This window comes from Simochromis diagramma, unplaced genomic scaffold (assembly GCF_900408965.1).
Source record: "Simochromis diagramma unplaced genomic scaffold, fSimDia1.1 OVJJ01000293.1, whole genome shotgun sequence".
Lineage (NCBI taxonomy): Eukaryota > Metazoa > Chordata > Actinopteri > Cichliformes > Cichlidae > Simochromis > Simochromis diagramma.
In genome coordinates, this window is record NW_024386801.1 from 4519845 (window position 1) to 4531705 (window position 11861).

Genomic DNA, 11861 nt, shown 5'->3' on the forward strand with positions numbered 1-11861 from the left:
CCTCAGAGCTAAAATAAACGATTGTCTACACATTCTGTCAACCTGTTAGGCTTGATTGTGCATTACAACATAGCACACTGTGTGCCCACTCAAAGAAGAGCGTTGACATCTTTGCTTGCGTTGACATTTCTGGCGTTGGAGTTTGATATGCACTCCCTTTTTCATATCAGGTTTCATTCCAGATGAAATCATCATACACGTTTCATTCAAAATAATTTTTACCTCATGTGATCATCCATCACTATCTCCCGCTTTATTTCCTATGATCTCATTGTATGTGATCAATCTCTAAGCTATGTGTTTTGGTGCCACATTCTGGGATGCTGTTGCCACATCCATCGGGTCTGTGATGCTGTTTAGATGCCAAACAAATGGTAAATGGCCTGTATTTGTATTTGCCGGGGAGCAGAGTTCTTGTTTGGCATCTAAACAGCGCAGAAGTAATGGTGGTGTGGACCAGGCAGGTCAGAGGAAGGGTGGGGCGAGGTCTTTGTTACGAAAAACAGGAATTCTTCCGGCTGGAAGATGAAGTCAGTGCATTCCTCCAGAGCAGCTCCCAATAGTCAGTGGAGCATTGAAGGAAGGCCATGGTGAATGCTGGGGCTCAGTTTTAAACACCTCCCATTGAAAACCAGAGAGACAGACAGAAAGAGAACACCATCTGTCACACTGTTTGGTAAAGAGTTGCCTTTTACCCACCTAGGCTACACTTGCTGTGCCAAGTCCTTACAGATAACTCTGCCTGAGGCCTTTTTATGTGTACGACAGTGTTTTATTACCTTGTTTTGAAGTGTAGCTGTAAAAGTACAGACTGACAGCAGGACTGCACATAATGAAATTTCTTTAGGTTAAACCTGCTGCCTGGACGTGTTTTAGACTACCCGCTGATCAACTGTGGAAGTCTGATGAAACCTACTTGTGGTCCTGCTGAGGCCCGTCAAACTGAACACACGTACACACATTTGTTCCATCTCTCCTGCTATGTTTCGTACTCTCCCAAACACCCTCTTCAAAACATAGACACACTTGAGTTGCTCCACTTTCCCTGTCTGTTCCCCTCGGCACTAAGCTATCATAACGGCTTTGAAGGAGGGCAGCAGAGCGTTTAATTGGGTTACAGATTGGCATTTATGCTCCCAGGTCCACACGATACTGCCGGGCTTTTAACTAACCACTGGGAACTTAATAAAACGCCACAATGCTGTACCCATCAGCTGCCAGTCTTTTCTAATTCCATGATCCATGTCTCAGCACAGCAGATTTTGGATGTCAGTGCTGTTTGTTGTATCAACTGGTATTTCTACAAAACGTACAGTAAGTGAGGGCAATATGTACTGTACATCAACGTTTCGATGCATCATGTTTAGGTTATCAACAAGTTGTGTCCCATGTGTTGGTGTTGGATTGCATAAGCACATTGAGCTCACGTTTTTGTTTGCTGGGTATTCTTGTTACTTTGAGGAAACTTTGTTACAGTAGCACACCTCTTACTTTCTTCTCTGCTGTTTAATTTTTTTTTTCACAGAGTTAGTGCCATGCAGTGGTAAGCTGAGGAAAGCCAAGCTGAACTGATCTGCTCTGAAGACTTTCTTACCCTTCACCCTACCCTATCAGTCCCAGATGGAGCTCAAAGTGTGGGTGGATGGAGTAGTGCGGGTTGTCTGCGGTCTGTCCGAGGAGACTTCCTGTCAGGATGTGGTCATTGCTCTAGCACAGGCCATTGGTAAGTACCTCAAACGTTGTCATCATTTCATGACACCAGCTTATCTTTAAGCCTGCTTAGATAAAAGCTTGGCATTTCGATTTTTATGCATACACAAACAAGTGTACTGAAGCATCGCAGAATTGCCCTCATCCTGTTCTTTATTAACCTTTTTGCTCTCCGCTGACCCAAATCAAGTACGCTGCTGGATTGTCAGCAGGTCAGTTTGAATTTGAGCCGGCACTCTGTCCCTATATCCTCCGGCTTTATTTGAGCTATACGCTGCGGTAGGATTGAACAGAACTCCAGTTTTAGCGCTCTCCTCCTTCTATGAGCAAGCTGCTTGCCAAGTCATTAGGGAGGGTTTGTCCTAATTTCAAGGTCCTTGTGGAAACTTCAGTTTATTTGAACATTTTTCACATGTTGTGTGGCTCTTACGCAGCTGCCTTTTATTCCAGTCCACAGAGGCAGAGATTTAGACGTATCAGCATCGTCATAATGCATCTGATGTCATTTGTTCATTATTTAGAATTGGTACGAGGACATAACCCCACAGTTTTATTAAAAATAAAAGAGAGAAGCAACTAAGAATACAAAAAAATTGACTGATGTATATCATTTTTTAGGAATAAAAATATTGGTGTGCTACTTCTTTGTATGGAAATATTTAGGGTAGGAGGTTTTTTATAGTCACTCTTTATTTTTTTCTGTCTTTGTCACAGGTCAGACAGGCCGTTATGTTCTTATTCAGCGTCTAAGGGACACAGAAAGGCAGCTGCTGGCCACAGAGAGGCCTCTGGAGTCTCTCGCAAAGTTGGGCCAACATGGCAATGAAGTTCAGTTCTTTCTACGTCGCACTGGCCCCAGCAGCAGTGATGGACCTGGCTCAAAACAAGAGAGACCTAACCCCCTTCCATTGCCTAAGCATCCTGAACCAGAGCCTTTGAAACGTAGCCAGCCTAAAAAAGCCCTGACCTTTAACTTGGGGCCTTCCACCTCTCCTAAGACCAAGGCCAAACAACTTAAGAGGTCTCCACGGGACTCTCCAGAACAAAGAGCCTCCCCCTCTCCTTCATCCAGCCCTCTGTCCCCTCATATGTCATCCCCTTCTCCCTCACTACCTATAGGCCCTTCAAAAGATGAAGTATTCAGGAAAGTTCTTCAGCAACAGGAGAGACTAAGGGCCATTGAGGCCCAGCTAGAAGCCCTAGAGAGGGAGTCACACACCTGGGAGCGTCCCTACCCATCTCCATGTCCCTCACCTGTTTCTGATGCTCGTTTGCAAGACGAGATGGACGCTTTGGAGCAAGCAATGCGAAGGAACCAGGCAGAGCTTGCACATGAGCAGTACTGGGAGGAGGAGCTAAAAGCCGAGGTAGAAAGCGAGCGAGGAATGCGAAGGAAGCTTGGAGAGCTCCATACAAAGCTAGATGACTGTGGACGGCGGCTCCATGAATTCTCAGTTCGCTCTGCTCAGCTGGAGGAAGAGATCCAGCGGGAAACCCAGACACAAGGGAAAGCCACAGGACCTGAGGAGTCGTTTGACGCTGTAAGGGAAGAGTTACAAAGTCAAGAGAGACATGGGACAGAGCTAGAGGAACAGCTATCTGAGACTGACAAGGCTCTGGAGAAAGCAGAGTCTCTGTTGCAGGTAAGGAGAGAGGTCTGTGCTTTAGAAAAAGGGCTGTAAATCCACACAAGCCCTTCTGTTGTCATTTCAGGGGTGCAGTCCATACCCTTTTTTGTATTACTCAAAACAGTATTCATGTTATACACTCCAATAAACAGTACGTCACGAAGCCTGGTGCATATTGATGAAACTGCAGTAATATGATTGCTGAATGCTCATATTCTACCATGTCTGAAAGTGCTTCATTGTCATGAGCTATTTACAACCTAGCTTAACTGGTTTAGCAGGTATCATCTTTTATGTATCGCACTTTCTAAATACGTGGTTACTGACTGTGTTTATATTATGTCGGCTTATATATGCATATTGTATTGTTTATAGATTTAAAAAAAATATTAAAAAGATTTGATTTGTAGAACAAAAGCCTCTTTTATTGGATCTATTTCTCAGCCTCAGCGTGTTGTAGTTTAGAAAGTCAGTTTGCTTTTGGTTGTCTTAGATGTGGCTTCATCAGTTTGAAGTGAAACGTGTGTTTCCTCTATGATAGTGATAGTTCAGTTTTTCAAATCCTCATGCACTGAAAGCCCAGACTGTCCCATTCTTTGTCCTGTAGGCCACAATAAATATCAAAATATATCGTCACTCATGCTAATGGGGATGCATTTGTCATGAAACATTTTGCTGCGGAACAGAGATGTCAGGTTTTTTTGGGGGGGGGATTGTACATGGCTGTATAAAAACACCAGGTCATAACAGGTAACCAACAGCACTGTGAGTGCTTATAATCCAAAAGTAGCGCCAAAGGCATTTTGCCACCCAGACAGTAATTGTATGGAGGGAATGAGAAACCAGTATTTCCTGTAAATGAAATATTAACCTGACAGGGTATAATAAACCTCCGTTCGTAGTAATGGAAAGGGTCTATGTCAGCTGATCGGTTGAGGCAGCCAGCCGAGTCTTTAAAGTGTTGGTGGTGATGAGCACAGTGTTCCTGCCATCAGACTAATGGAGGAAGACCTGCAGGTATGAACTGCCTCACCAGAATGTTGTGGTCCAACATCAATTACTCAGAGACACACACTTAATGGCTTGTTTGTGTGCACCTGAGTTTAGTCTGCGAGCCTAAAGGTGATGCCACTGCTTCACAATGTTCTTGAACACCAGCTTTTCAGTAATCTGAAGGCATCTGAAGACAGATTTAAAGGGAAAAAGCAAATGAGCTTTGGCCTGTATCTATTTATAAGTTTGCATCAGGCTGCTTAAATCTGACTGAATCAGAAAAAGTCTCATGGCACTTGTGGTGATTTGATTATTCATTGCAACTGAAACTGTCTAGTGGTGACGTGATGGGCAGTAATCTTAATCAGTGACTGGAAGGGAGACTTTTAGAGTCTAGTGCCCCCTTGTGGTGAAAGCAAAAAACGTTCATTTATAAATGCAGTGATAAATTGTCCCTGCAATTGTGCAGACGGGACATATACCCACTACTAAACATCCTTAAATATGCATCCATACTTGAAAATGTGTAATGGTTTTATATGCTGCACCCACTTTACTTTACAGGTAAAATACTTGTCTTAGATTTCTCTCACTGATCCACATTCTTCCCATTTCAGGACAAACAGGATGAGCTGGAGGAACTGAATAAGGAGCTGAGGCAGTGTAACCTGCAGCAGTTTATTCAACAGGCGGGTGTCCTGCCTGTTCAAACCAACTCACGCACAGAGCTTCAGGAGCAACTGGAGCAATTTCTACAGGATGGATACAGGGATGGAAGTAAGGAAACAAAACAATCCCTCAAATATTAATATTATGTTATGGTATACTTGATTTGTGTCATCTAAAGATATTTCTTCTTTTAACTCAGATCAGGGTGTAATTCAATTTGAATCTCCACCTCGTCCTACTGCAAAGCAGTTCCTGGGACATCCACGCAACCTTCAAAACCCTCTAGTGTCCAGCCTCAACCCTGAGGGTGTGTATGTGTGAGACCCCGCTGCTTCTCAAGTCCACAACCCTGCTCCTCTCCTGCCCTGCTCTGTCCATCCCTTGGTCCCAGAGCCCCTCACCCCTGCCATATTTTCTACCCCAGCTTGATTGATTGGGTTTCGGGCTACAGCTGTCGTTTATGGTGTTGGGTAGTCGAAGCATCCCTATGGTGGCTGTCCCTGCTGCTTCCCAGCAGCTTTCCTCTGCTCTACATTTAAAGACATAAAGACCTCTATGGCTAATTTTCAGTCTTCTGCAGATTCTTGTCCTCAGCTTTTTACAGTATTCTTAGAAGTCCATCCAATTTGTCACATATTCCTGTATGCTTTAACTTTTGTGGGTCTGTTTACTCTGTCAATTTCCCTTACTCCTTGTTCTCCGCATCTTACTATATGCTTCTGTACTAACAGTAGCTGCTTTTGTTATCCTTTAATGCATTTAGGGATTTGCTGCTAACTCTTTTCCCCTCCTCTGTAATAACAGAGTGGCCTTTCCACCCTCGAGTCAATAATCGACTATCAACAGCTGCTTTTCAAAGTATTTCCATGTAACACAGCAATCGCACTGGGAATTACTGTGGCAGGCATTCTGATTGTGTTTGTTGTTTTTGTGTTTTTTTTACTCTTGACATGAAAATACATGCCACCAATGTAATTTCAGTTTGCCTTTTATGTATGGATACTATTTATGAGAGGGGTGTATCTATACAATGCCTTGTACTTTGGTGATGCTTGACCAAAGAGCAAGAGCCTTTTACGAGGGCTCTGCAAAATATATTGCACTGTCCCATTCTCTTCCCATGTGAAGCCTTGGTCCCTGTGTGCCTGCAAAGAAATGGTATCTTCCTGCTCTCTTTCTGGAGACAGTGAATCGTATTTGGTGAGCTTGTATCTCTCGCAAGTCCATTTTTGCCAAACTCCATGCTAAAAGAAGAGATTCATTTCAAAAGTAGTGCCACAGGACCAGGGTTTGTTAAGATGCTTTTCTTTTCCTCCACTGGAATGAATCCGCCTGGTTCCTTTGCTTTCGTCACACTTAACATTTGACCTGTCACAATTCGCACTGTACCTCAGTGTGCTGTAGATTTAGGATCAGCTTAGTTCACATACGTAGGTTCCAATAACAATCATCAATCAAACAAACAATGGGAGCTATCATCCATAAGTGATCCTGCAAACCACCTTAAATCAATATTTATTGTGTCTTAGCACGTAACATCTCATTATATTATCTTTGTATGTGTCTGTTTGCTGACAGGTCAAAGTGACGTGTGTTGAAGTGTGCACTCTCTTTACCTTCTGCTGTGTGATGCGGTTTTCTTTTTGGGGTTATATCAATTCTCTCTCCTTTGGAAACAGACTGCATCCCAGTGCTTGTTATAGACACAGCTTGAAACTGCGTGTGTTCAATAATACTCATCTGACTGCAAAACTACAGTCATGGTGCTCAAGCCTTGTGGGAGCAGGAATGAACCCAGTGACTGGGTTTGGGTCTATCTGTGTTTCTCATAGGGTTATGTGAATATCTTGATTGACCCAAATCTCTCGTGTTGTGTCTTAGCTGAAAAGTGTTATTTTTTTCTTTCCCTCAATACAAAGGGATCATCATCCCCATATATTTTTGTGTCTTGCAGTCCTGACATCCCGAGACTCGTCATGGAGATAAAACATGGACCGCAGGGCCAAGGAAAAGTTGTTCACTGTTCTGTCACCATCACCTCTTATTTAACCCTTTCCTTTGTAACGCTCATTTATTTTTTCAATATACCATGATATATATATATATGTATATAAATAAGACAAATATATTTACAGAGTTTTCCTACTGTAAACACTGCAGAGTATCTGTATGAAATGTAAAATAATTAGGAACCTTTGACCTAGAGAAATTATTGCAATAACTATGTATTTAAATATAATAAAATGTCCACAGTGTTTTAGATAAACTTTTATTGTCTGACTGGTTTTTGCTACACTCCTGTTCAAATTTTATTACAGACATATTTCTTTAAATGGTGCAGTCCATTAGAATCCACTTTCTAAAAAGGACAGTGGCACACAGCATGCAAAATGCATTATGAATATATTATATGTACTGAAATATGCATGTTTTCCTCATAGCGGGTGGTACAGTACATGATGTGAGAGTACACAATAATTTCCAAAGTTCACAAAGCGCATCCTTGCTTGTCTATGCATCACAGCTGTTCCTGTTATGGATGCAGTCACACAGTGCATCTATATGAAACTAAAAACAGGAACAGGAGCATTGCTCTATGATCTGTTTAGCTGTAAATAATGTTGGCGTTCCTTTGTTTAATCAGTGGCTTTTCTTTTCTTTCCACTAGAGGAGATGCCATTGCTTCACTACAACAAGGTCAGGTGCATCGAGTGTCTTGTGTCGTTAAATTGCAGACGTGCTAAATTATTATGCAATTTGTAGTTTGATTGTTATGTAATTTGCAATAAGAATCACCCTGTGCAAAAAGGCACGACACATTTGTGCTCCACCCCTTTCCTGTTTTGTTTACTCTGGAGGGTAAATATTCTGGCTGTCACACAATGAGTGACGCGAGCCTTCCTCTCTCTCCGGCTAACCCCCACCTGAAACCCTGTGGACGTCTATAAATACTCTCATGTACTGATACTCAGCAGGTATAATTACAGGGAGAGTAAATATTTTTCTTCTGTCTGTCCATTTAGGTGTGTCTATTAGAAACTGTGTCCATCCATCAAAAACATTGATTTCTTTTTTTTTTTCATCTGCCTTTTCTGCTTTGTGCCAATTTTAATGACTTGTGAATTATGGAAAATTAGATGAGACTGCCAGTTTTGATATTATGATCAATTATGTGGAACTGGATTATCCTGAGAAGATTTAGAGCTGTCTGGCTTTGTAAGGGTTAGATAAGCTTCAAATCCTTGTTTAGGTCCCGGTGTCTGGACAAGCACGAGCCTCATGTGACACTGATGCCAACCTGTGGACATAGGAGGAATTACAAAATGTGCCCTTTTCCTAAAGGAACCTTTATAGTTTCCTTTCACTATATTAACAGTAATATTCTGATCTCTTCTTGAGTACCCTTCACTTTTTTCTTTCTTTTTAAAAAAAGATTATCACAGGATAATGTTACGCATGTTCCCACACCCCAGACATCCCACGTGCAAAATGAGGCATCCACCCATTTCATATCTAAACCCTGAGGGCTCCAATCTCATAAGGGCACATTAACAGATTACGACTATGTTTTAGGACGACGTGCTGACAAAATCTTTTCTCATCAAACAAATGCGCATAAAAGGTGCTGCAAAGCTTAAAATTTGATTGCTTTCAGATATAAAAACTCATCAGCTCACCATGTGCATCGGGCACTGGTTGCCTGGGAAAGAACCTCCTTGGAATGGGAGTGAGCATCTGCACGTCCACACGTTATGATGATGAATGAGGCCATGAGTTAATGAGTCTGACATACTGCACTTATCTATTCCTTTGTGTCACTGTGAGTCATTATGCACTGATGGGGATAAAACATCCTCACACCAAGAAATGCACTACAGGGCACAACACACAGACAGTTGATTTGAGCAGAAACTTTACTTTGGTTACTTACAAGCATACATTGTACATACTGTATTGCTGCAATCCGTATGTATTTTCTTACACGGTAAGGTTGTGTCACTATATAGAATATAGTTAGTCTATATATGGTTATAGTCTGATTACTATGCATAATATTATCATAATATCGCATAATATTATTCATTCTGTCCTGAAACCGAGTTTCTTTATAGCACTGTTCATCTTTTCCTTATGGGCCCAAAGGAACCTCTTGGAAGAACCCTCTGGAGGCCCCCTGACCTCAAATTGGTAACCAGTGAACGTGAACATGATCCAAACCCAACAGATGAAACAGAAACGAAACACTCACCAGGAGTCTCAAATGATGGCATTAAAGAGGAGGGAGTGCAAACGCCACACGGTCCTAAATAAGGTACTGTATGAACATAGTAGGAAGTAGGTTACGGTACACATGGAGACCACTGGGAGAGCATTTATATGTGCTCACGGGGCCACGATCAAGGGCTGCTTGTAAACAGGTGTCTGTCTAATCCGGCTCTGGCTGGGTCTCAGACGAGTCAAAAATATGAGAGGTGTTCCCAAAACCAGGTTAGCCGCTGTCACACGCACAGTGGAACTGGAAACTGGCACAATGTGCGTTAGTCAGTGGCTTACCTGCTTTTAGACTGCAGATTTTGGCCTCAAAGCGCGCACAATCTGTGGAGTAATACAGACAAACGCTGTGTCATAAACAGCTGAATTATTTAAAGTTATTACACACACAAAACGACACGATAATGAAATTATCATCATGGAATCTTCTATGGTTTCCTGGAAACTAGTCTCTTCCAGAATAAGACATTACACTTAGCTTCCTGCCCACGATTTATGGATTACGGAAATATATAATAATGCTTTCATTTTCAATTGGCATTAAAAAAAAAAGTTCCTAATTAACATATAATCACACGTGAACACTTGGCGACCCTAAACACAATATTACGCTGTTGTAACCAAATAGAACATCTAACGACATGCAGGATATATGTGGCCTGTTCCCCACACCATATAGAGAGAATAAAGAATAGTGGCAGATAAAGCAGAGCTACTTACCAGTCCCAAGTTTTCTTTTTGGAATATGTTTTTAGGAAAAATCTTGAAGTTTTCCGCCTACGTCCCAGTCTGCTCATAATCCGAACATCCAACTAGTTTTTTCCTCTATTATAAATCTCAGAGCATGATTAAAGTTGGGTGCATTTAAGAATATAGTGTAGCCTACACCGACGCAGAAGTTCAATTCACTTGCACTACCCCTACCCTGCCCACTCCTCTGCATCTGCAACCCGACCTGGTTATTCAAATTAGGAAGAAGTTGACATCACGCTCAGCCAACGGGCTCCCGCGCTGGGGTTGAACGGTCCACCTTTTACGGATAATTGACCAATCACAGCCTGGGAGAGGCGGGGTTTTAGAAGAGCACCGTTCGGATGAGTTCTCCTGTTATAGTTGGGGTGCGGCGCGTTCAGTTTTGCACGTCGTACATTAGGAATGAACCATTATGTTGTTAACAGTTTCCTGCCCTGCTCGATTATTTATTGCGAGCATCAACGCCGAGCAGGTTTCTTTGCCCTTAAATAGACATCATGTGATGCGACAGCTGCCATTGGAGGTGGCATATCTGTACTTTAGGCTAGTTTGATAAAAGACGCCCCTACCCCTACGATGTGAAGTGGTTGAACTCGACTCGCTTGTGTACAGTGTTGCCATTAGCCGAGTGTGGCTGAGCACGTACCAAGGATGCTGCATGACAGCCTGATCTGACGGTGACGAGGAGGTGGAGGAGGAGGACGACGGGGATAAACTCTCAATTATTTACGACGGGAGAGTTGAGGACTCCCTAACAAATGACATAATATCATAGCGAGTTAAAGCAATGTGATTGTGAACGACCCCCGATTAGATGACATTACCCCCCCCCCCCGCCCACCCATATTTATTCATCGATTAATTAGTTGTAGTTATCTGTTAAAGTGAAACAATGTTACTTTGATGAATTAACCCATTTTTAAACTGTAACATGTTCTCTCTTTCCAAGATGTTATCAGACTTTTCGGTTTTGGAGTTTTCTTGTAATCAGTCTTAGACTGTCAGAGCGTTGTAGGATTATTCACAGCCAGGATACACATAACCCGTGACATGGAGTAGAAAATCAGGATTACGTAACAGTTGATTTTGTGTAAATTGGAGTTATCACTAGGGGGCGACAGAGTTTGGCGTTTCAATACAATCCGGCACAGACCCTCTTGGTGTTATTGGAGGTGTACCCCTCTATACTGTTATGAATTTGTGCAAGTGAACTTAAAATATCACCTTTACTGTGGAGCGCATAGGCACGAACCAATAAAAATAAAGAAATCGGTTTTAAAAAGGGACGCAAAGCACTTGACCTCTCGTTGACCTCATGCCACTTAAGATGATGTGAACTTTAAACTACTGAAATTAAGTACTGTTAAATCTAAAACAGCGTTTTTCTTGAAATGTCTTGTGGTTGATTACTGCCAGACTACACTGTGTCCATCTAAAATGTCATTCTGTATTTTTCTAATCATAATTTTCTGATTAAAAATGAAGACCTCAAATAGACTACCACTCTAAAGCTGTTACTATAAAAACAGCTGCCTTGGTTTATTTGTTTATTTAGCATCTGGACATCTGAACTACAAATTACATTTGAACTACAAATTGTGCCAAATAATAGAGGTATCACCTCATTGCCCCTTCTGTCATTCCCCTGCTACAGATCTCTCCTCCCTGAATGCTCGTGTCCTCTCTCTATAACTTAATTTCTCTCCCTTGCATATTGTAGTGGACTTCAAATTCGGGTTAGGGTTATATTGAAAGAGAGCTGCTTTATGGTATACAGTTCTCCCACCTAAAATCAGACCTCATGCAATCCCCATAGATTTTTTTAACACACTGTTT

The 11861-nt window shown here is 42.0% G+C and overlaps 1 protein-coding gene and 1 long non-coding RNA gene across 2 annotated transcripts; one reads left to right on the top strand and one right to left on the bottom strand.

Moving 5' to 3' along the window:
• The first annotated feature begins 1588 nt into the window (after nt 1-1588).
• rassf7a (Ras association domain family member 7a) lies at nt 1589-7266 on the top strand. Its single transcript, XM_040025266.1, has 5 exons — nt 1589-1723; nt 2425-3353; nt 4949-5108; nt 5200-5307; nt 6955-7266. Exons 1-5 carry the CDS (start codon nt 1621-1623, stop codon nt 6984-6986), a joined length of 1332 nt encoding a protein of 443 aa, XP_039881200.1. The 5' UTR covers nt 1589-1620; the 3' UTR covers nt 6987-7266.
• On the bottom strand, nt 5934-10198 carry LOC120729567. The gene is made up of 2 exons (XR_005694952.1): nt 9993-10198; nt 5934-9596 (listed from the first exon to the last, which is right to left on the bottom strand). It is a non-coding gene; the product is annotated as an uncharacterized LOC120729567 (long non-coding RNA).
• Between the last annotated feature and the right edge of the window lie 1663 nt (nt 10199-11861).

Coding starts and splice junctions, on each gene's coding strand:
- rassf7a (XM_040025266.1), top strand. CDS start 1,621: ATGGAGCTCAAAGTGTGGGTGGATGGAGTAGTGCGGGTTGTCTGCGGT. Junction 5,109..5,199: donor GGATGGATACAGGGATGGAA/GTAAGGAAACAA, acceptor CTTTTAACTCAG/ATCAGGGTGTAATTCAATTT. Junction 5,308..6,954: donor GTCCAGCCTCAACCCTGAGG/GTGTGTATGTGT, acceptor TGTGTCTTGCAG/TCCTGACATCCCGAGACTCG.